Source organism: Nilaparvata lugens, chromosome 2 (genome assembly GCF_014356525.2).
Source record: "Nilaparvata lugens isolate BPH chromosome 2, ASM1435652v1, whole genome shotgun sequence".
NCBI classification, from domain to species: Eukaryota; Metazoa; Arthropoda; class Insecta; order Hemiptera; family Delphacidae; genus Nilaparvata; species Nilaparvata lugens.
In genome coordinates this window covers 97,241,781-97,267,353 of record NC_052505.1, presented here as the reverse complement: position 1 = coordinate 97,267,353, position 25,573 = coordinate 97,241,781, and the positions used below count along the sequence as shown (strand labels likewise).

The 25,573-nt window shown below is 34.7% G+C and overlaps 3 protein-coding genes across 3 annotated transcripts in view; 1 reads left to right on the top strand and 2 right to left on the bottom strand.

The window, feature by feature from the left end:
* LOC111062274 (beta-alanine-activating enzyme-like) overlaps positions 1-25,573 on the bottom strand; it is a 176,345-nt gene that overhangs the window by 57,659 nt on the left and 93,113 nt on the right. The gene's annotated exons all lie outside the window — the stretch shown is intronic.
* On the bottom strand, positions 1,256-18,582 carry LOC120350074 (coatomer subunit epsilon-like). The gene is made up of 6 exons (XM_039422212.1): positions 18,244-18,582; positions 16,104-16,267; positions 11,512-11,587; positions 7,151-7,366; positions 3,176-3,400; positions 1,256-2,125 (listed from the first exon to the last, which is right to left on the bottom strand). Exons 1-6 carry the CDS (start codon positions 18,349-18,351, stop codon positions 2,006-2,008), a joined length of 909 nt encoding a protein of 302 aa, XP_039278146.1. The 5' UTR covers positions 18,352-18,582; the 3' UTR covers positions 1,256-2,005.
* LOC120350073 (ribonuclease inhibitor-like) overlaps positions 22,847-25,573 on the top strand; it is a 137,094-nt gene continuing 134,367 nt past the window's right edge. Inside the window, exon 1 of the mRNA XM_039422210.1 lies at positions 22,847-23,009. The gene's annotated coding sequence lies outside the window, so the exon portion shown is untranslated. The remainder of the gene's footprint in view (positions 23,010-25,573) is intronic.

Here is a 25,573-nt window from a genome sequence, read left to right as displayed (position 1 = left end):
ACCTTGTCTATTATTCGATAAAGCAGACAGCGCTATCCTTTTTTACCTCTGCAATGTTGACAGATCGTTTTCAACAATGTAGAAATGTAATCAATCAACAAAATATTAACTACCTCAATTATGAAAACTTAAAACTAAATCATTAACGAATACCGGTATATTTTCTTGATGGATAAAATAATATGATTGTTCATTTTCAACAAGAATGAACAGTTAATATTATTTTCATAAGATATACCGGTATCAGCTATCCTCTATATAGAAGGCAGTGGCAAGGCAGAGGATCGTCAACGCTGTTCTGCTTTCTCTCTCCATTGCCATTACAACGTGGACCTCACTATATCAGTATATAATTGCACTGAACTCACAGCGAGAAGCGCGGCTTACTTTCTTCAAAATTTTCCGTCAGACAATTTGAGTTAACATTTTGAATTAAGCTAATAACTATTAAACAGAAACACCAGCTTCCAACTCAAATGGTCCGATTGCACAAAGGTTTGTTAAATTATAAGGGCCAAGCCATACAAAGCGTTTTTCAGACTATTCAGCAGAAAGCTCTCTGATTGACTGATGATCAACTGATTTCTGAACGCCGATCAGCCAATCGGAGAGCTTCCTGCCCTGCCGACTCGTCTGAAAAACGCTCCGTGTGCCTTGGCCCTAACTGTGATCCAGTGCTAATTGAAGACGTCAGCTTCTCTGATAGGTTCTCGTCTGGCATTTAACCGACATTTAATCACAGTTAAATTTAACAGACTCATGTGCAACCGGGCCGTTGTATTGTATCATAGAGAAACAATAGCATAAGTAGATATCCCATGGTATAGGGCGTTTATGTCGCAACTTTTACTGTTATCTCAAGCCGCTAGTTCATGTAATTCTTTCCCGTGAAGCTGTGTGACACTGGTAGTCTCTCATATTTAGGAACATGTAGTTCCTAAATTACCATATTTAGAAACTGGTAGTCCTAAATTATACATATTACCATATTTAGAAACTGGTATCCTACCATATTTAGAAACTGGTAGTCTCTCATAATTGTGACGTTCATACACTCTCACCCCAACAAAACAGTAAAATTCGACAATAATCAACAGTAATTTGGTTTGAGATAACAGTAAAAGTTGCGACATAAACTCCCTATACCATGGGATATCTACTTACGCTATTGTTTCTCTATGATTGTATCGAACAAAACTTTTTAAACTTATAATATAATGATATTGGAATATAATAAAAAAGTAGTAGTCTCAAAATTGATAAACAATCAGCGTTTATTGTATTCAGCAATATACAGTACTGGTATCCAAAATTGAACATTAATAAAAGTTGTAACGGAATATCATCATAAATAATAATAAAATATAAATAATTGATAAAGAATATAATTTATATAAACATTTTAATAAATGATACAAAGGTTGTTAAAAATCCTATTATTTCACAGTTTCTTGAGTGAATATATTGAATGATATCACAAAATAATGAGTACATTAATGAAGAATATTACATCATAAATGTTTATAATAATCATAATTTTCATGAATGTTTTCTATAAAAAACAATATTAAATACAATAATTTTAAGAAATGGAACAAAGGTGATTGTTAACCTATTTCGGACTATGTGTAACCCTATCTGAATTTGGGAGAGAAATAGCACAAGGTTATCTTATTTTTTTCTCTCCCTATCATTTTGATGATGTAATTATTGTATGAATGAAAATAAAGAGAATAAATCTAATATTTCAAAGTTTTTTGTGTACCTATAATGAATGTTTGCACAAAAAAATGAGTACATCAATGAAAAATGTTAAGGAATCGGCATAAATGTTTTTCCATAAATAATAATTTTTACAATAATTTTAATGAATAGAACAAAGGTAGTTGAAACAAATGTAATGTTCACAGTTCCTTGTGTGCCTATCCTAAATGTTTGCACAAATGTGGTGTGAAGCCAAAGAGTCAACATAGAGTTTTTGCACAAATTTGCACACATTTTTGGCTCATTTTTCAGCAGCATACTGCGCCTCCAAACGGTCAAATTCGTCCTCTTTGGCCAAAATTTCTTTCACAAATCGATGTTTGCTGCTCGACTCTTTCAGCTGAGTCAGCATTCTATTAGCCTGCAAAACAAATACAATCAATTAATCAATTGGTATAGAACAAAATAAAACATAGCAGGAAAGCAAGCTTATAGCGGAGGAAACTTCTATTTATTTATTTATTTGAGATACATATGAGAGCACAAGGATGATATCCCATAATATTGCTCTCTTAACACATAATACAAGTAAAACAATTGAAAATGCAATAAAACTTGATTCTTGCATTAACTTGATTGATGATTGCTGTTCAACAGATACAGCTGAATTGCTGTTCAACTTGATTCTTTTATTGTGCTTAATATCGGGGCACCGAGCTTTGCTCGTTATTTATTATTTTATAAACTATTGATAAACAGAACACAATTCTTTAAAATGATTGGGAAAGGACTAACAGGCAAAGCCCAAAACGGTTTCTTCCCCGAATTTTGATTTATACACTATAAATAGTCCAGAAAGTAGGTTATGTTCCCATACACTTGAATTCAAGTTCAATTTTCTGCCCAAACATTTGGAAAAAAGTTCTAATTTAGATTATTTACAAACCAAATAAAATAACAAAATAACACTCACTAATCATTTACAATTGTCAAATAATGATTAACTTTGAGAACTATGATGTACTCTAGTTCAGAATGATTATCATGTCATGTCAACAAATCAGATTATTTTGATCAAGTCGATTAAAATTTCTAGATAATATTTTCTTGCTGATTTATTACACAGCTGCAAATAATTATGTTTCTCTCCCACACACGCATCTTCTGTATAGACAGACGACGAAATTATCATCTATTTTTCCAATGATGAATGATTGTTATCCTTTTCATGTCCTTCAGCGAGTTTTCCCAGGGATGAGACCTAGTGCAATCGAATTTTTATATCATAAACCTACTATGTTCCAAATTTCGTGAAAATCGTTAGTGCCGTTTTCGAGATCCGTTGAACATAAATAACCCGATATAAAATATATAAAAATACAGAAATTGCTCGCTTAATATAATAGAATTTCATATGATAATTCAAAAATGTATTTAGACAGATCTGCTGTGAATTTGTAGATTGTATTACCTCAGTGATCTTGTTGAAATGATGGTTGACCAGTATGGCGTTAATCGCGGCGTCAGCATCGGCGTTGTCCTGCTCTTGTGCGTCATGCAAGAGTGAGTCAGCCTCCTCCCACCTGCACAGTCCCACCTGGCAGGCGGCCTGACCCACCAACAGCTGACAGCTCACTCCGTACTTGTCCACCAACTCCTGAAGGATGTAGAATGCGTCCTGCAGTTTGTCACCACCCTGGAGACAACATTGAAATGGAATATACTAGTAGTTCTGTGAACAGTGGACCTCACGCAGTATTCTCATCCACAAGTACCTGATTAAAACTATAGACCTTATGCAAATACAGCAATAGACTGGCTTCTCCGCACACACATCTGTGTAATCACTTGTCAGCTGATTTATGACGAATAATTCTATAGTCTGATTTTTATAACTCAATCCTTTTAGATTATATTAGATTGAACATAACTTATCATACACATGATGAACATAATTATGTGTTTGTCAACTTCCGTTCAATCTAATAGAATCTATAAAGATTAAGTTATAATCATTTTGTTAATAACTTTGGTGTAAACCCCAGCTTAAAGATCCATACCTCTTTAATGTCTTCGATTGAAACTATAGACTTTATACAAATACAGTAATAGACTGGCTTCTCCACACATCTGTGTAATCACTTGTCAGCTGATTTATGATGAATAATTCAATAGTATGATTTTTACTCTAATATTGGCTTATGAAGGAGGCTCCTTTTTCCTTTTATATTATCCTTGAAATGCAAAATTTCCAAAAACTTTGTATATACGTCGACGCGCAATTAAAAAAGGAACATACCTGTCAAATTTCATGAAAATCTATTACCGCGTTTCGCCGTAAATGCGCAACATATAAACATTCAAATATTTAAACACTAAGAGAAATGCCAAACCGTCGACTTGAATCTGAGACCTCACTTCGATCGGTCAATTAGTAGAATAGAATGGAATGGATACAACAGTGTACGAGGGTAATTTTTTAATTCCTTATTGGCCATAAATAGGATACGAATGCATATGGAAGAGTATTTTTTTAGAGATGGGAATTACTGAGGTATTGCAATTATTCAAATGCTAATGAATTAATAATTATTATTAAACGAAAATCCTAATTAAATGCTGTAATTCACCCCGAAGACTTCTGCTACTGCAAATATTAACAACAGGGTGAACAGCTAGATGAAAATTCGATGAGCGCTACCTCTCAAAAATTATTTGTCAGCCCGGGAATCAAACCCAGTATCTCCTAATTGCCGGTCAGGAATGCTTATCCTTACACCAAACTAACAATCTCTGGATAGCAGCGGTCATTTTATACCGGCCAGCCAGTCTAGAGATGGAAATTACTGAGATATTGCAATTATTCAAATGCTAATGAATTAATAATTAGGCTATTATTAAACGAAAATCCTAATTAAATGCTGGGAATCACCCCGAAGACTTCTGCTACTGCAAATATTGACAATAGGGTGAACAGCTAGATGAAAATTCGATGAGCGCTACCTTTCAAAAATTATTTGTGAGCCCGGGAATCGAACCCAGTATCTCCTAATTGCCGGTCAGGAATGCTTATCCTTACACCAAACTAACAATCTCTGGATAGCAGCGCTCATTTTATACCGGCCAGCCAGTCTAGAGATGGAAATTACTGAGATATTGCAATTATTCAAATGCTAATGAATTAATAATTATTATTAAACGAAAATCCTAATTAAATGCTGTAATTCACCCCGAAGACTTCTACTTCTGCAAATATTGACAACAGGAGGAATATAATTTTTGAATGGTAGCGCTCATCGAATTTCCATCTAGCTGTTTACCCTGTTGTCAATATTTGCAGTAGCAGAAGTTTTCGGGGTGAATTACAGCATTTAATTTGGATTTTCGTTTAATAATAATTAGTATTTTTTTTCTCACCTAGGGCCGTTTGCACAGTGTAAGTTTAAGCTAAAGCTTAAACCAAATCTGGATTTTTTTGGTTTAAACTAAAATTCCGTTTGCGCAGTATCAGTTTAAACTCTGTATTGAGTTCAAACTCTGGGAAAGTTTAAACCTCCAAAACAGGAGGTTTAAACCAAATAATTTGGATTAACTAGACAACTGTAAGATTTGATGGGGGAACAAATAGTAAATTATTTGTCTATGGTTGTTTTTAATGCTTCTTTAGACGATAATAATTATTTAAGTTATAGTGAATCATTATTTAAATGTAAAAATAATTATAATGGAGGAATTGATAGAAGTTTTTCTAAGGCGATTGATAAAGATGACTGCTAAGAAATTTTGGATTGAGAAAAATTGGGCAAAAAACGAATCATTTAAATTTCTGGGATAATAAAGCATTTTTTATCGGGTTTGCTTGGGTAAAGCAAGTGCCAATTTAATATTTGATAAAATAAACCAATTGAAAGAAAATAAGACAATTTTTATCAGTGGTCTATAATTAGAAAACATGTTTTTAATCACACATAACTGGGATATTTTGCTTTCGAGGGATTTCTAATAAACGAGGAAGACCGTAGTAGATTTAAGTGGATTTTTATAACAAAATAAGGTTTTTATCTTACATTCTATAATATATTTTTTGGTACCAATTAAATATAAGTTTGTTTCTAATAGTAGTATAGCATTTCATCATTTTTTGAAGAATTTCTTGATCGCTTTTCACTTTAATTACCGTACAGCTTACAGCTCTGTGGATTTTGAACGAGGAAATAGTAGCTACATAACCTCAATTTACTGATGGTTTGTAAACAAATAACAAATTTCCTGTAAAAATTATCCTTCCTGATATTATAAAAGATGACATTCTATTACCAACTTAACGCTAAACTAGTTTAACTTAAACTGGATTAGTAAATGCACTGAGAAAACCGATTCAAGTTTAAACTTTCAGATTAACTTAAACTCGATTAACTTAATCGAGTTTAGCAATCTATACTGTGCAAACGGCCCTGAAAGTTACTTTCATTCATGATTAAACATAATTACCGTAGAGGTTGAGGCATTTGTCTTACCAGTGGACCAGCCTACCAAAACCCTCTTCTTAAGTTCTCAAATGTTTGCACCGGAAATTGGACACATATTGAAACGTTAATGAAAACCTTTTTGGACTTGGTGTATGAATCAAAATTCGGGTAAGGAACAGTTTTGCGCTGAGCATGTTGGTCCTTCCCCAATCATTTTAATGAATTTATTGTGTTTTGTGTATTATTGAATAAATGTTGCCGCCTGATGAGTTTAAGTGAGCCATGAAGTTGTTATGGAGCTCCTCGGTAGTTTGGAAGCACTGTCCTCAAAGTCATGGCATGACAAAAAAAAAGGCTCAAAATGGTATGACCCTTACGAAAATGTGATTGGAGGTTGAAAAAATGACCCTTGCATGAGGTTGATAATAGGAGAATATTTAAATCTTGAGAATAATGCTCTCCCATCATTACAGCCCATCTTTGAATTCTCAATAAATATATCAATCTATTTTTATTCAGTGACTAACCGATGCCATGTTAAACCAAGCAGTGGCATCCTCATCTAGTATGCCTCATTGAATGCAATTTTTATGCACTATTAAATAGGATGCAAAGAACTTATAACAACTCGTCTGGGCGCCCAGATGTCTTCTGGTTTTCTCGCGCTAAATTCTGGAAAGCGTTATATGATAATTAAATCTTGTGTAAGCATGATCTGATCAAATAAATAGTTAGTGTATCAGTGTGGATGTGCTTATGGTTTGGGACGTCGTTACAACTGCGCGAGGTCTACTTTTCACAGAACTACTAGTATCACCATAAATTATACAGAATCACCTCACATGATACAGTATCAACACAATATGATACAACATCATCATAACTTGAGCATTTATAAATTTTATATAAAACCTCCAAACTTTGAATGAATTCTACATCTTCTTATGCTATCTTTCTCTATGATTCAAGTGACTAACCAGAGCAATGTTGAGCCAAGCAGTGGCAAGTTGAGTGAGCGTAGCATCTTCATCGGCCTCCTGCATCTGCTTGAGCTGCTTGCGAGCCAAGTCGACGCGGTCCATGGAGAGGTAGATGCAAACCACCATCGCCCAGCTCTCAAGGTCATCGTCCTGGTGGAGGGCACGCAGTGCGGACTCCCAGTTGCCCGCCTGGCAGTAGATTGTCGCCGCCACCTATCAATCAATCAATCAAGACATTTATCCAAGACATACAATGTAGCCTACAAGGTGCTGCAGAGGAAACGCATGTTTTTCAAACCGCTAGTACTCGGCGTCGGGAGGAGGTATTGTCCTTGAACGAATGTTGGCAGACGGCCCATACTATAGTGGGGTTCACGTTATAATGGCAGTGTTTGATTAGCAATGGTATTGCTATCCTTGTCTATCATTCAACAAAGCGTATACCTCTTTCTCGCTTTGTTCTGATGCCAGATCGTCTTTTAATAAATAATACTTAATTAATTAAGTTTGTAGTGTTAATGTTGATGTTGTGGAACTTTTCCATAATTGAATAGACTTAGAACGTTGTCAAAAATCCACTTTAATCAAATAAAAATTAAAAAATTAATATTTTACAGGAGCATGCTTTCGTGTGTGCTCACACATCATCAGCTGTAAGTTACAGGAAGTAACTTTACTGTAACTCCTGTAAAATATTATTTTTTAATTTTTATTTAATTAAAGTGGATTTTTGACAACGTTCTAAGTCTATTCAATACTTAATAAAGTAGTAGTTCTGTGAACAGTAGAACAGTTTTCTCATCCACAACCTCATCTGAACCTCAAGCCGCGTCCAGACTATGCCGATCGACAAAGTCGATCCACATGTGTCGATCAACACGTTCGATATTTGACTTTTCCACATACCTCCGTAAATGTGGACTAGTCTAGCGGCACACGCCGGTGTAAGTGAATTTAAATTAAAGTTATAGGAATTTAATTCCTCCGTACTGATGAGCTGTCGAATGCGTTGCTCCTCGGACGTGGATAAACGTTTAATAATCTTGTCGCGCAAGAACGTGTATGGGTTGAGCGGAGGAGGGTTCGCAATAACGTCCTCAACTTTGGCTTCCGTGCGTTGGTCCAATTGAGACACAACATGATGGAATTTGGTTATCTCGTTTACAATGTTGGACAGTGTGAAATGGGATTCAGCCTGAAGGAGCCATAAACGAGGTTTGTCCAACCATGATGGTGGCAACTTTATACTTCGATGTACTTCGTGATTTTGAATGGGTTGCTGCAACTGTGCATCACGTTCACGCAGATCCGCAATTTGTTCATCCATCATGACTCAAATACTCACGCAAAATATTTGTGAAAATTCTTGTTTTTCAATCGTCGGGGTCAACTATGCTAGTTGAAAACATCACAGGTGGCAATCAGATGATTCGCCACAAAGTTAATGAATAAAATGAGTGACTCGGAAAACGCTGCAGTGGCGGCTGCTGCAATTATCATTCCAGTTGCAGGAAGTCAGCATGATCGCCGTCGTCGCCGCCCAAGGAGGTTTTGGGTAAGGCCAAGCCTTGTCCGAGGCAGAAAAATGTATACTACTGAAGAATTTATAAAGGATTTATTGCATAATGATGCTGATGATTTGAACTTGGAATATAGATGTGACGTAGGCTTTCAGAACTTTTTTAGAATGAATAATTCCGATTTAGAAAATGTATTAAGTAAAATTGCACCAGTAATCATAAAACAAGACACAAAATTCAGACCAGCTATTCCAGTGAGCAAGCACCATGCAGTAACTGTGCGGTTTTTGGCAACAGAAGATTCTTAGGTATCATTGGGCCACCTCTTAAAAAATTTCAAAGCAAACAATATTAATATAATAATATAAACTAAAAATAATTTTCATTTAAATAAATATTGAAAGAGCAGTGTGAAATGTTGCGCAACCTCGTTCAACACATCCACACTGCTGATATCGATTCGACTTTCTCGATCCGTGCCGACTTGATTCGGGTTGAATTCGGTTCGGGCCGGCATGATTCGACAAAGCCGGGCGACATGTCCACACTTGTTCAACAGTGTCAATCGACCCCATTCGGCATAGTGTGGACGTACCTTTACAGTTTTCTTATCCACAAGTACCTGGTGTCACCTGTTCACCAGCTTCTCCAAACATCTGTGTAATGCATGCAATGAACAATCCACTAGTCAGCTGATTGATTGTGAATAATTCTATTGTCTGACTAATCCTATCTTCAGAGTAGATGATATATATAGTGATACCAGAGTATGGAGGAAATTCCTTTTCCTTTCATATTATCCTTAAAATACATCATTTCAAAAAACCTTGTGTATACATCGACGCGCAGTTAAAAAAAGGAATATTTCTGCCAAATCTAATACAATTCTATTAACGCGTTTGGCCGTGAATGCGTTACATTTAACGTACAACCATACATACATATGGACAAAAGAAAATCGTGTTAAAACATAGATCTCATTACGTTCGGTCAACAAAATATTTTATCTTAATTATTGAATTCATTATTACATTAACATTATTGGAAATAGTATCTTAAGTCACAAGGACGGGAAGGGCCGTTTTGCAGGCGAGAATGATGTTTCTAGTCGAGGCGTCAGCCGAGACTAGAATTTCATTCGAGCACTGCAAAAGACATTCACGTCCAAGTAACTTACACTATTTTTTTGTCAAATAATCTAGAAAAGAATAATTGAGAAACAGAAAACATTACCTGCTTGTTCTGACATTACTACATTATGAGAATCATATGTTTATTTGTTCTACAATCAGCTGTTTACCGGCTTGATTTCATGGATGTAAAACAACTGAAATTGAATGACTATGACAAAAAATATAATTTCTTGCTTAATAAAATATAATTGATTATTTTAAACGAGTATGAACAGTTAATATTACATCAATAAACCTGCATCAGCTACCGTCTATAGAAGGCATTGACAAGACTGAGGATCGGCAACGTTGTTCTCCTATCATTCTCCACCGCCATTATAACGTGCACCTCACTATAAGCCGTTTCAGACGCTATGGAGCGTTGGAACGTACAGCATCGCGTGTTCGCAGTTGAGCCGTTTTTTTTTTTAGAGACAATGGCCCATATGAATAAAACCAGAGCAAATGCTCATGAGCAAGAGCATGGAGCATAAGGTTTTGTCATTTTGATATGAATAAGCTTTACCTTATACTCTTACCTTATGCTCCTGAACTCTGGAGCAAATGCTCACGTATTTTAAAGATTTTTCATCAGCTGATTCGCATTTGTAGCCTTACTTTGTTTTTATAGCTCACGGAAGCGCTAAATATGCAAGTAGGGGGCACCGCTTGTGTTTCCATCGACTGCTCTGTTTTCTATTCATGAATAGAGTTTTAGGTTAATTGAGTTTAGAATTTTGAAATAATAACGTGAAAAAATGTCATCTCTATAATAATCTTCAGCATATTCTTATAATATCAATAGCCTTCTTATAATTGTCTACATTCTCATCTTCCTAAATGCCTATTTCCTATTTTGTGATGGCTATATTTATATTAGGTATCTTTTGTATTTATTCTTTTGTAGGAATAATGGTGAGTTTTATAGTTTTCAACTATTGGTTGTGATCGTATCTGGTATAGTTTCCTCTTCCTCAAACGCATTAGTTGAGCCATTTTACTATGAGCAAAAGGTGTTAAGCTGCTCTAGACTAGACTCACCTTTTTTGAAGCATTTGCTTCAAACGTTGAGCAAATGCTCTATTTTATTCATACAATTTTCAGCACAAGCTTTTAATTTTGAGCAAATGGTCAAAACAATTTTTTTGATGAGCATGAGCAAAAGGTTTTGTTCACGTTTATTCATAGAAAATGAAGCATATGCTCCATATTTTAGAAGTATAAGCAAGTGCTCAACTTTATTCATATGGCCCAATGAAAAACGCTTTTCCATCACTGTTTTAGAGTTGGATGTCGAGGTGCAGTGCCTGATCAAAATACAGTGCTCTGATGGGTTGCAGCGTTTATAAGACTTGTTCAATGATAAAAAAGAAACCACCTGGTCTTCGCCGTTCAGTTAGTACTCTGGAGAATGTAGACCGAGTCAGTGTCGTCTAGTCCTGAAACCATGTAGTCGAGTCGATCGTCTAGGACTAGTAACAACTGCCGTTCTGACTCGGTCTACATTTTCCGTTGTACGAACTGAACGGAGAAGATGTTATGTTAATGAAATACTGCCATTATAACGTGGGCCTCTCTACAGATAACTTGGTAGAACTAAAAAAAAAATGATAATAATGTTATTGGACTACAATAATATTGATTGAATGATAATAGGTGAACAAACCTGGTTGCCTAAGGGGCCGTCACTGGATGGGTGACCTTTCTCCATGCGCTCATCGAGGGCTGCTAGAAGTTTTGTCCTGCAAACAATTGATCATTTCATAGCTGAAAAATAATTTTTTTTAATAAATAAGATATTATTGATTATTTTTAACAAGAATGAACAGTTAATATTACGTCAGATATACCGGTATTAGCTATCCTGAATAGAAAGCACTGACAAGGCAGAGAATCGACATCGTTGTTCTCCTATCATTCTCCAATGCCATTATAAAAAAAGTAAATTCGTATGGCTTTTGTTGGTGGGGAGTCCCTTGCGGGAACGTCCCACCGCCTGAATATATATATAATTTAAGCCGTCAATGGGCCTTACGACTGTCATACTTCAGTCGGGACCGACAGTTTAACGTGTCCATCCGATAACACGGGGGTGATCTGGTTAAAAAACGTTTTGGTAATGAGAGAGTTTGATCCCGGGATCTCTAAAGGTGCGTACAGATATACGCGCCGCGAACATGAGCAATTCGCTCTTAATCAGCTGATGCCAAGCTTTTTATATCTGTATCTTACCGTTTCTGTAAAAATACAGATATAGTCAGCCGATTAAAAGTGAATTGCTCATGTTCGCGGCGCGTATATCTGTACACACCTTATGCTGCTACGCAAACACTCTATCCACTAGACCACGAGTTCACTCAATTGAGATCACTCAATTATAAAGTGGACCTCACTATAGTTATATATCTTAATATAAGTATACTTCTGTTTAAGTACTGTTTTTATTTTGATAGTGCATGCTTTGTTCACTTGTCTTTAAATCTGTGCAAGTTTAAAAAAGATTTTCTAATAACATCACGAAAGGTTTGCAGTTGATCAAGGCCACTCTTCTTATATGCATCTATCATCTATTAATTTATTTTCATTCGCACCAAATAAGAGCAGCATTTTTGTGGTCAGAATGTGAGTCAAAAGCTAGAATTTATGAATAAACTTTAGGTACAATAATTATGGTAGAATTGTTTTGCCACAACGGAGTATCTACTAGTAAATTTTGGTGAATTCTAGACTACAGAAAAGAGATGACTGAAAGTTGAATGTTACGACAGCGTGACAGTGAAGATTATAGTATCTTACGTCACATGGACAAGAAGGGGCCTTTTACAGGCGAGAATGATGTTTCTAGTCGAGGCATTAGCCAAGACTAGAATTTCATTCGAGCACTGCAAAAGACATCTACGTCCAAGTAATGTACACTATTTTTTTCATAATAACCTAAAGAAGAATAATTGAGAAATAGAAAACATTACCTGCTTGTGCTGAAGCTACTACATGCATTCTATAAACATAACCTAGTATACAAATTCCGAATCAGGAATATTGTGGAGGTTGACAACTTCCACCTTGAGCTATGAAGGTGGTTTTTTGTAGAAGTTATGCTGTTCCTATTTCGGAACTAGGAAACATACTCGACTGTAAAGAAAACATATGGTTTCATCTTAGACCAGTTATAGAATAGACACGCTGGGAAGTCTAGCCTCTGAAGCCAACATCTACTGCCATATCTCCAAAATCGTGACGTCATCATCGGATAGAAAACTTTCAGATTGGGTCTATTTCAGAAGGATGTAAATTTGTAACACAATCTCCTATGGAAAACAATGTAAACAAACTCTACAGAAAAGTTTTCCATCTGATGCTGACGTCACGATTTGGAGATTTGGCAGTAGATGTTGGCTTCATCGACTTTCAGTATGAATATACAATAGGCCGTGTCTATTCTATAACTGGTCTAAGGGTTTCATTACAGTAGAGTATGCTGTAATGAGAATCATATGTTTATTTGTTCAGTAAACAGCTGTTTACCGGCTTGATTTCATACATAGAAAACAGCTGAGATTGAATGACTATGACAAAAAAGCTATACCTAAATAAGCAGCTTGAAACATATGCTTGTGCCAGCTTCTTTAGCTCGTGCTACCATAGAGAAATGATGGCGCAAAAAGATATCCTAAGATATCCTAGGATATCCTAAAAGATATCCTATGGAATAGGGCGTTTATGTCCCAATTTTCACTGTTAACTCAAGCTGATAGTCCAACGTGAAACTATGTGACGCTGGTAGTCTATCATACTGTGGTCGTTCTTACACTCTCACCCCAACTAAACAGCAATAATAATAATAATAATAAAACCTTTATTTGTACAAATAGACAAGTTAGAACACATCTAAATATACAGAACAATAGTAGGTTTCTAGCGTACAGAATGACAGCTCAAGGCCTTTGTAAGTTGCACAAGTCAAAAATGAAAAGAGAAAAAGTTCAGGTACATTGATATGAATGTCTTTGAGTTGCACAAAATAACAAATAGCTTTGTGTCGTAAAATTGTGACGTGTAAATTATCATTAAAGCAATTTTGCCAGTATTAAAAAATATACACTGTGAGAGACTCAAGCTTTGCTTTAAAAAACTTCACTGGCACGAAAAAGTCCATTCTTTCAGAAAGCTTATTTGCACTTCCAATGCTTCTTTCTACTGTCGATATGTAGCTTTGTTACAATGCTTTTACATGACGCAAATACTAGACAAGTCACGTGACCTTAGGAAGTTCCAATCCTGGTCTTCTGATTGGCTCGTGGCAGTGAACGAGATCAATTGATCCGGATCATTAAAGTGATCCGAACCTACCATCAATACTATTACAATGCGGCGCTTCCTAACAAGATGGCCTATTTTTGCGTCAGGGTACTAGCCAAGTTTCCATACTGTATGTATACTGTGGCCAAGCTTCATCTAGTCTTGGCCACAACATTCTCCACATGTGAAGTGAACAGTAACTTGGGATCAAATTAAACTCCCAGATCCTGAACACTATTTACTCTTCTGACATTTTCCCCTTCAATCTTGTATGTAGCTATAAGTGAGACAATTTTCCTGGTGAATAGACAGTAGACGACAGTAATCGGCTTGAAATTTGGATTATAAACTACCTATACCATGAGATATCATCTTATGTTATCCTTTCCCTATGGTGCTGCTCTGTATATATGTTATATTTGCCAAAAAACATTTGTATCTATATAATATACTAGCCGTCAGGCTCGCTTCGCTCGCCATATCCGTCTAGCCAGGGGGCGGAGCCCCGACTGGATCGTCCAGGAATGAGATCAGCAGGCTCGCTTCGCTCGCCTGCATTTTCATTTGAGCATTTTTATCATATGTTAGAACAATCCAGTCGGGGGTCCAGACTAAACGTCTGGCTAAACGGATATGGCGAGCGAAGCGAGCCTGACGGCTAGTAATAAATATCCCAGGATTGAAGTAGCAGTGCCCAATCAATTTTTCCGCGATAAATGCATTTAAATCTTCAACTTGGTGCCAACCTAACAAAGTCAACTCAACTTAATGCCAACCTGACAAATTATTAATTTAGTTGCCAGTTAACAACTGTTTCGAAGAGGTACTCTATCTAGATTATAGTTCTATAGTAACATATGATATGGAAATTTCAATTATAATTAAGAGATTGGGAGAAGAAGAATATACATGCTAAAAGACGAACTTTAAACCCTTAAAAACAACCCTTAGAGTTAAAATATTGCCAAAAGATTTCTTAGTGCGCCTCTAAAGGGCCAACTGAACATACCTACCAAATTTGAATGTTTTTGGTCCGGTAGATTTTTAGTTATGCGAGTGAGTGAGTGAGTGAGTGAGTCAGTGCCATTTCGCTTTTATATATATAGAAACATATATAAAAACGAAATGGCACTCACTCACTGACTGACTGACTGACTGACTGACTGACTGACTCACTCACATAAATAAAAATCTACCGGACCAAAAACGTTCAAATTTGGTAGGTATGTTCAGTTGGCCCTTTAGAGGCGCACTAAGAAATCTTTTGGCAATATTTTAACTCTAAGGGTGGTTTTTAAGGGTTTAAAGTTCATCTTTTAGCATGTATATTCTTCTTATTCTCTTAATTATAATTGAAAAATGTCCATACCATATGTTGATATGGAACTATAATCTAGAGAGAGTACCTCTTCGAAACAGTTGTTAACTGGTAACTAAATTAATAATTTTGTCAGGTTGGCATTAAGTTGAGTTGACTTTGTTAGGTTGGCACCAAGTTGAAGATTTAAAAGCATTTATCGCGGAAAAATTGATTGGGCACTGCTACTTCAATCAGAGCTATTCCTGGGAATATTATATTACTAGCCGTCAGGCTCGCTTCGCTCGCCATATCCGTTTAGCCAGACGTTTAGTCTGGACCCCCGACTGGATCGTCCTAACATATGATCGTCCAACAAATGAAAAATGCAGGCGAGCGAAGCGAGCTTGCTGATCTCATTCTTGGACGATCCAGTCGGGGGTCCAGGGGGCGGAGCCCCCTGGCTAGACGGATATGGCGAGCGAAGCGAGCCTGACGGCTAGTTATGAAGATAAACCTTTGCTGTACCAAGGAAGCAAAATGGAAGTATTACACGGGAAAATTCCACAATATCAAAATGGAAGTTTATTATAATCTGCTTCTGATAACGTTTTTCAATAAGTAAGAGAAATAAGTTATTGTGATCTGTATTATTTACTCACTGGTTCGATGTTGCCGACAAGTATTCGGCCAAAAGCCTGAGAGGCTGCAATGCACTCGGCGATGACTGGTTGATCTCGTCCAAAACAATACGCAACTTTTTCTGCGCCAAATAAGCTCTGTAAAGGAATATATCTCGCTCCAGGGCTACCTCGGGAGAGCTGGGCTGCAATAGAAAATCGCTTATTATTGTCTTGGACCAGTATTGACTCACTCTAGTGGCAGTGGAGAAAGATAAGGGAATAGCGTTGCCGATTCTCTGCCTTGCCACACCCTTAACAAGGGTATGGAACTACTGAGATATTGCAATTATTCAACTGCTAATGAATTAATTATTATTATAAGACGAAAATCCAAATAAATGTTGTAATTCACCCCGAAGATTCTGCTACTGCAAATATTGAAACAGGGTAAACAGCTTTGAGGAAATTCGATGAGCGCCACTATTCAAAAATTATTTGTCAGCCCGGGACTGGACTGGCCGGGATTTGAGCAGAACCCGGACTGGTCTGGCCCATGTCAATCAGCCTCTGTTGGCCAGGGATATGCCTGCTGTGCGGTTTCGAGGGGCTTTGAAGAACCTGCTGTACTCGCTCCGTGAGTTCTATATGTTGGAATTGGAGAGCAGTATGGTGAGTGCTTATTTTCTTATTTGATTTCTGCATTAGGGCAACTGTTTTTCTCACATTTTCTTGTGTCCCAGTGGGCTTCACTTCAGTGATCCCTTTTATGGACCTAATCAATTAAATACTAAAATAAATATTGAGAGTATAAAGGCAAACATACACAACAACAGACAGACGGACGTATAAGTGCGTTGCAAGAATCTAATGCGGCATCCACACGTTGGCTCAATGCGTCTTAATGACGACCAGCGCAATGGGTGGTTTGTCAGCGCTGGACTTCATTGGCCTTCGTTGGCCCATCGCTCCGATCTTTGTCGAGCGAAGGCCAGCCCAACAAGGGCCAGTGAAGGCGAGCGCTGGCTCACCCATCCACACTCTTGTCAAGTCAACCAATGCATGCTGTTTCCTGTTTTGTCGTAGACTCTGCTGTTTTGTCTGTGTAAAGTCTGGTTTTCACTAGTAGAGTTAGTGGTCGAGTTACTGGCATACTAACTCTACCGAGCTGACTCTACTCTACCTACTTTGTCGAGTAACTATTTTCACTACAATTGAGAATAGTACCGGAGGTTGTCGAGTGAACAGAACTAACCTTAAAATGTCAATACGGAACCCTACTCTACTCTACTAGCTCGAGACTGTTTTTATTAACATAGTAGTAGTAGAGTAGAGTGAGAAGCGGTGGTGGGGGTAGGCAAGTGGTAGAGTACTATCCTTCAGTGCTATCCCACTCTAATTAATTTAGTTGATATATGCCTGATTGTTATTGCGTTACTTTTACTAGTTTCTTAAAAATGGTTATTATATATAATAGTTTTTAGGCCTATACATTTTAGTTGATATTTTCAACCTTCAGCTCAATTTTCAATATGGTATTTATGATGCGAAGCTCAGTGTAGCGAGGGCTTGCCAATGCTGGCCTTGTTGAGGCACTGGTCACATTGCAGTGTGGATGGCAAAACCAACGCGGCCTAGCTTACCAGGCTGGGCGAGCACCTGGGCCAACGTGTGGACTATAGTGAGGTCCACGTTATAATGGCAGTGGATTAATAAAGGAGAACAGAATTGCCGATTTTCTGCCATAGTTTACTATATTTTTACATTGTTAAAAACAGATTCAGGAGCTAGAAAAGGATAGTGCTATCAGCTTTATTGTCGGATGATAGCAGCACCAATGTCAATCAAATACTGCCATTATATTGTGGACCTGACTATAGGCATAACACCTGGAGAAAGAGGCCCAAAGCCTTGGGGTAATGTAAAAATTGGTAACCTATGGTTTAATAATATTATGCAATATTATGCATTGGAACCAGATTAAAACTCCACCAACCAAATTAAGAGTTGCATTTACTTTTAAATGCTGAATTCCTTTGTATTATTTTTATAAACACCCTTAATAAATGGAGAGGTAGTATGCTTATTGCCTACTATACTAACAAAGCAAGGTGTCAAACCCTGCTTATATTTTAATGCTCTACTATTATGCCAATATTTCAAGAAAGAATTATAGACTCACCTTTAATTTTTGAGCTTCTTTAATGCATTGTTGGTAATTTCCAATGTAGTATGAATTTTTGATATCAAACAGTTCTACTGCACTGTTCTGACGTGGTGAGGTAACCATTTTCAATTTGTTTTATCAAGATAAAAATGTAGCTGAATATTGCAAACAAACTGTAAGTTTACAACACAAATCTATGAAAATTATTGAATATTTGTTAGAAACGCAGTAATTGAATCTTATTACTTTTTAATATGAGTATATAAGTTTTACCAACCTATTTTACCAACTTCTAACCTAAAAATGTGAAAGTGAAACGTCAACGTCAACACAGAACCTGGTATTGATATTTAGTCTTCGACAGTAATAACATCGATATTTCTAATATCGATACATGAAAGTGATATCGAAGGGAAAACTATCGAATCACACAGGTAGAAAATGAAAATGAATTTCCAGAGCGTATAGGCTATCTCACAAACTATTACAAATATCACAATACTGTACTAAACAGAATGTTTAGAAAATTTATCGAGCTTCATTTTTGTATGGTTGTCATGTCGTTGGAACATATTGTTTCCAAGATAAAAGCATGTAGGCCTAAAAAATTTACTGTAAGCAAAAAATGGAAAAAAATTAATGAAACTTTTAAACCACTACCTTATTACTTTTTAGAACATGGGGAGAGTTAAGAATAACTATGTCCACCTCCTTACTGGTCTAAGGAAGCTGCAAAGTCCAAAATTGTGTTCCAGATATTCTCTCAAAATTTATTTGTTAACTGATCTATTATTATTGCAGAATAATTGAAGATTTCACAATCAGCACTAAAACTGCTGATAAGCTGCAAAATTCCCATGAAAATCAATGAGATAGAAACATTTTACATCAAATTGAAGAGAATTTAATGCTCTTCAGAGCCATGATAAGTTCTAATTTTTCTCATTAATCGTTCCAAAGTTATAAGGTCAAAAAGAGTGAAAAATTGGAGCTTTTGAAAATAATTTCATTTCTAAGAAGAGATATCTTGAAAAATATCAAAGGTACAGTATAAGAATATTTGTCATATAAACCTTGCAGAGAATTTTATAAGCTATCATTCTGTATTTTTGGAGAGAATATGCAAAAACCTGAAAAATATTACCTTTAAATCGCCACCACCTCATTACCATAGTGGGTAAGGGTAAGGACTTTTGATAGTATATATGTTTACCCCCTAACTATTTTAAACAAAGCTGCTGGGACAAAAATTGTCAGAAAAATCTTTATTTCATCAATAATAACATGAAGAATGTATCCTCAAAATTTTATGAATTTCATTAATTTGAAATTATTTGTTTCATAAATTTAAACTTCAGGCGCTCATACCTCGAAAAGTAATAACATGAAGAATAATTATCATGTAAAAGTTTAGGTGTTTATTTTGATAATAGTCGGATCAAAAAACCTTGAAAAATCTTAGAATAGGTTATTTTCAACTGATGCAAATTTTTATTATTCATTTGTCTGCTACCATATCGTACTCTCACTGGAAGACTAAAAAAAGACAAATTCTAACCACTTGTAGAGCTGAGTCTTCTAAAATCATTTATGAGCTTGAAAACCACTTCAAGGTGATTTGGAATCCACCTATAAAGCTTTAGATCCACTCATATCTCATTTTATTACCCTCACACAAGATCTTGTAAGGAAAGAAATGATATAAATATTATATGTATAAGATAATCATATAAATGACTACTATAATGAAGTTGAAGAACCGAGAATAGGCCTATAACCACCATTGGTAAATTATGATCTATATGAAAAATTTCAAGTTAAGGCAGTGCAAAGGCTAAAAATAAACTTCTACTGGTGATATTTTTCCAAGTTTTTAGATTTGTATATCATCAAGCTATCAAAATGAAAAAGTTTTCTCAGGAAAACATTTTTTTCTGATCATTACTTTTTGAGATATGAGCGCCTAAAATTAAAATTTTTGGGACAGAACATTTCAAATTCGGTAAGAGATAAATTCATGAGATTTAGAGGATAGATTCTTCATGGTATTGTTGATCTGGTAAAACAAAAATTTTCTGAAAATATCAATTTTTAAGATAGTTATTCAATTTACTAAAAATAACTTTTAGTTGAGTTATTTTTGGTAAATTGAATAACTTTCTCAAAAATTGATATTTTCAGGAAATTTGTTATTCTACTAGATCAACAATACCGTGAAGAATCCATCCTCTAAATCTCATGGATTTATCTCTTACCGAATTTGAAATGTTCTGTCCCAAAAATTTCAACTTTAGGCGCTCATATCTCAAAAATTAATGATCAGAAAAAATGTTTTACTAAGAAAACTTTTTCATTTTGATAGCTTGATGATATACAAATCTAAAAACTTTGAAAAATATCACGAGTAGAAAGTTTATTTTTAGCCTTTGCACTGCCTTAATATAAGTTCAGTAGTTCAGACGTGATGGTGCGTAATTCGTGTATTTCCTATCCCGTACATGTATAAGCCAATAATTATTCTCTCCTTTATTATATTGCAGATGAGCTCGTATCAACTAGCATTTTATTCTAACAAGAGCTGGTAATAGCAATTCCTTTAGAAAAATATAGGATTAGTATCACGTCATATTGTTATAAATAGACCAAATTTTGCTTCTGTGTTTAATTCTTTAGAAATACATTTGAATTGTTACCTATTTATTTACAAAGACAACTCTATACAAGTAGGTAGTTCAAGCCCAGATTATGAAAAGAGAGGATGAATGATAATACAGTACAAATTATTCATTGAATTTCAATTTATCCAAATTGAAATTGAATAACTTTCAATTCAATTTTTTAATTTATTCAAATTGGAATTGGTCAAATATGTTTCTATTATTTGTGATGATTTCATGAATGGATCAATAGAGAGATGATGAATAGCTCAAATGAAAGTTAAGAATGAGTAGCTGATATGAAATGAGAGAGAAATGAAACCTGAATTAAATTTAAATCCAGTTAAATCCATATTTAAGGTGCGTTTACACCAAAGTTATTAACAGAATGTTAATAACTTGATCCTTATAGATTCTATTAGATTGAACGGAGCTTGAAAAGCACATTATGTTCATCATAACTGTGTGTATGATAAGTTATGTTCAATCTAATAAAATCTAAAAGGATTAAGTTATTAACATTTTTCTAACATGTTGGTGTAAACACAGCTTAAGGCTGTGCAAAGGCTAAAAATAAACTTTCTACTGGTGATATTTTTTCAGAGTTTTTCAATTTGTATATCATCAAGCTATCAAAATGAAAAAGTTTTCTCAGGAAAACATTTCTTTTCCGATCATTACTTTTTGAGATATGAGCGCCTAAAGTTCAAATTTTTGGTAGAGAACATTTCAAATTCGGTAAGAGATAAATCCATAAGATTCAGAGGATGAATTCTTCATGGTATTGTTGATTTAATAAAACAAAAATGTTTTGAAAATACTAATTTTTGAGAAAGTTATTCAATTTACAAAAAATTACCAAAAATAACTAAAAAAAGTTATTTTTGGTATATTGAATAACTTTATCAAAAATATATATTTTCAGGAAAGTTTTGTTTTATTCAATCATAAATACTATGAAGTATTTATCCACTAAGTCTCATGGATTTATCTCTTACCGAATTTAAAATGTTCTGTCCCAAAAATTTGAGCTTTATGCGCTCATATCTCAAAAAGTAGTCATCGGAAAAAAATGTTTTCCTGAGAAAACTTTTTCATTCTGATAGCTTGATGATATACAAATCGAAAAACTATTAAAAATATCACCAGTAGAAGGTTTACTTTTAGCCTTTGCACACCATTAAGAATCTTTGCTACTTACTACTTTCATGTCAAAATTAATATTATTTATACTTTATTAACAGAATTTATTGGATAGCCCACTTAATGGAATATTATAGGCCTTTATTTTCATGTATGTTTTTTCTTTGTTCAAATAAATCATCTTACTATCTACCCATCTGATGAATAGTATTTATGCAATACAAAGGCAAGATGCAGATTTTGTCGTCCACAACATGCCATGCTAATAAAAATAAATAAATAGTCAACTGCTTCTGTGTTAAATTATAGAAGCGTTTCTTGTCGTGGGCGTTGAACGAAAACCCACCTTGAGATACATTTCAATTATTATGAATTTGCGATGTATTTGAATTCATCTGGATAAATATGAGCATGCTCCCAGAACAGATCAATAACGGAGCGACGTGATACTGTCTCCATGGCAACATCAACATAGAACCACAATCAGCTGATGAGTGTCTTATCTTCTATCGTGAGGTCCACGTTATAATGACAGTGGAGAAAGATATGCGAACAGTGTTGCCGATTTTCTTTCTTGCCACTGCCTTCTATACAGGATAGCTTATACCGGTATGATAATTGACTGTTCATTCTTGTTGAAAACCATAAATTCTATTATTTTAGTTTAAAATATGTTTTACAATGATTTATTAATAAATTCTCTCAAATACATTGTCATTCAACAATATTTCTACATTGTTGAAAAACATGTGGCAACGTTGCAGAGCTAGAAAAGTGTAGCGCTATCTGCTTTGTCGAATGATAGACAAGGATAGCAACACCAATGTTAAGCAAATGCTGCCTTCATAACTTATTGGACCGAACTACGCATCTATATATTTTCGGCTACAGCTTGTTTTGCCTGGACCGGCTTACTTACTGTACATCGTTCAACGATACCGTTGCGGCTAAACTATACGCGGATACAAGAGGAATATAAAGGTAATATAGATTGAAATATTTCATTTTCAAAACAGATTTATTGAAAAAGACAGACAAGCATTATGATAGATAATCTTCAAATGTTTCAAATGTTTTAAAATAAAAAAGTACTTCATGTTTTTATATTGTTTTTAATACTTTTTAATAAACTAGCTTAATACAGTATACATGTGAAGTGATTTTATGGATATCTCCCTATCCTTAGAGGTACTGAAAATTTTATAATAACATAATACTCACAGGTAGTTTATTTCCAATAAACATTATTCTTTGTAATTTCAATACCGTACGGTAATCATTACGGTATATATTTATTAATAAAAATATTGTATATAAATATAACAGGGTGTGCTTATATAATATGAATCTGTGAAGAATAAAGAAAGCAAATATTGAGGAAATGAATATTCTGTTTTTAGGATATCGTACGTATATCCCAGGAAATCACAACCACTTGATGCTGAGTGCTGTTGAGGGCTACTATCAAAGCTGAGTCATTTTTGTACGTAGGCTATACACTGTAAGTCCTACATCTCCACAAGTACATCTAATACTAGTAGTTCTGTGAACAGTAGACCTCACGCAGTATTCTCATCCACAAGTACCAGATGTCAACTGTTTTAAATGTTAACAAACTCAATTTGTATTTCATATGATATAATTCACCCAGTTCCATGATGATCTTTCTATCTGATGAAAATTAATTTTTATAATCAAAAATATTATAATTTCTCCAGCATTATTTACTTCATTTGTTTATTTTTATTCACCTATTAAATTAGTTTTTTCGAATGTGAGAATATTGATACTGATGGGCACGCATAATAATACCATGACTGCGAAACAAAATATTGAAACCAAAGACCTTAAAGCTGCGATTAGACCAAATTTAATAAAAAATTTAATAACTCAATCCTTTTAGATTATATTAGATTGAACATAACTTATCATACACATGATGACATATGTGTTTGTCAACTTCCGTTCAATCTAATAGAATCTATAAGGATTAAGTTATAACCATTTTGTTAATAACTTTGGTGTGAACCCAGCTTAAAGATGCATACCTCGTTAATGTCTTTGATTGAAACTATAGACCTTATACAAATACAGTAATAGACTGGCTTCTCCACACATCTGTGTAATCACTTGTCAGCTGATTTATGATGAATAATTCTATAGTCTGATTTTTACTCTAATATTGGCGTATGAAGGAGGCTCCTTTTTCCTTTTATATTATCCTTGAAATGCAAAATTTCCAAAAACCTTGTATATACCGGTACGTCGACGCGCAATTTAAAAAGAAACATACCTCTCATATTTCATGAAAATCTATTACCGCGTTTCGCCGTAAATGCGCAACATATAAATAAACATCTAAACATCTGAACATTAAGAGAAATGCCAAACCGTCGACTTGAATCTTAGACCTCACTTCGTTCGGTCAATAAATAGGCCTATTGCTTCAAATTTTAACACTAGAATAATTATGAGTTGCGGACTATATTAATTGTGGAGAATATGAATTTCCCTTTTGTCGTGTACCGTACCGTAGTTGAGAAGTTGATATTGTGATACCTAATTATTCATATTAAATAAAAAGACTAAGAAATTGTTAAAAACCACAGATTTTATTAAAAGTAGAAAGACCGGGTTCGGTTTTCTAACCGGACTTTCTACTTTCAATAAAATCTGTTGTTTTGACATTTCTTAGTCTTTGTATTTAATATGAAATATTTACTCACTGACTGGAACATGCTCTACAATCGCATGGGATTCTAGAAATAAAATAATACTATAATATAATATTTATTAAGAATAGTGAATAATACAATTTATTGTACTATTAATATAATTTGAAACATTAATTAAATTAATTGAGCTATTCTCCTCAATCAAGCTATTATTATAGGTACTGTATACTAATATTTGTTATAGGAGGTCCACGTTATAATAACAGTGTTTGATTAGCAATAGTATTGCTATCCTTGTCTATCATTCAACAAATAGCAGATAGCGCTATCTCTTTCTCGCTTTGCTCTGTTGCCAGATCATCTTTTAACAATGAAGAATTAATAATTATATAACAAAATATTTCCCTCTGAATTATGAAAATTCATTATGAAATTATTGAAAAATATAATTTCTTGCTTAATAAAATATAATTGATTTTTTAAACGAGAATGAACAGTTAATATTACAATATCGGAACCGAGCTTCGCTCCTGGGAGTGTAAAAGCATAGAACATTTGTAACGAAAGATTGAATTTATAGTTTATATCATTTATTCATTTCTCAGTCGTCGAATTATTTGAACAGTTATATGAGGAGAAATAACAGTCCCTTTTAAAATTTATACTAAGTCCAAATCAAAATCTAGGTTAAGCTACTATCACTCATCAAAATAGCAATTCATTCACATTTCAAAAAACAAACACATCATCAATTACAAATAGATATACTATGAAATCCATTTAGAATGATCAATAAACCTGTATCAGCCACCGTGTATAGAAGGCATTGACAAGACATAGGATAGGCAACGTTGTTTCCTATCTTTCTCC

What these genes read in the sequence shown, in the direction of transcription:
- LOC120350074 (XM_039422212.1), bottom strand. Translation starts at nt 18,351, where the DNA reads ATGGTTACCTCACCACGTCAGAACAGTGCAGTAGAACTGTTTGATATC. An exon ending in ACGGCCCCTTAGGCAACCAG is followed by an intron (nt 7,367 to 11,511) that starts GTTTGTTCACCT and finishes ATTGATTGATAG; the next exon opens with GTGGCGGCGACAATCTACTG. An exon ending in ATTTCAACAAGATCACTGAG is followed by an intron (nt 2,126 to 3,175) that starts GTAATACAATCT and finishes TTTGTTTTGCAG; the next exon opens with GCTAATAGAATGCTGACTCA.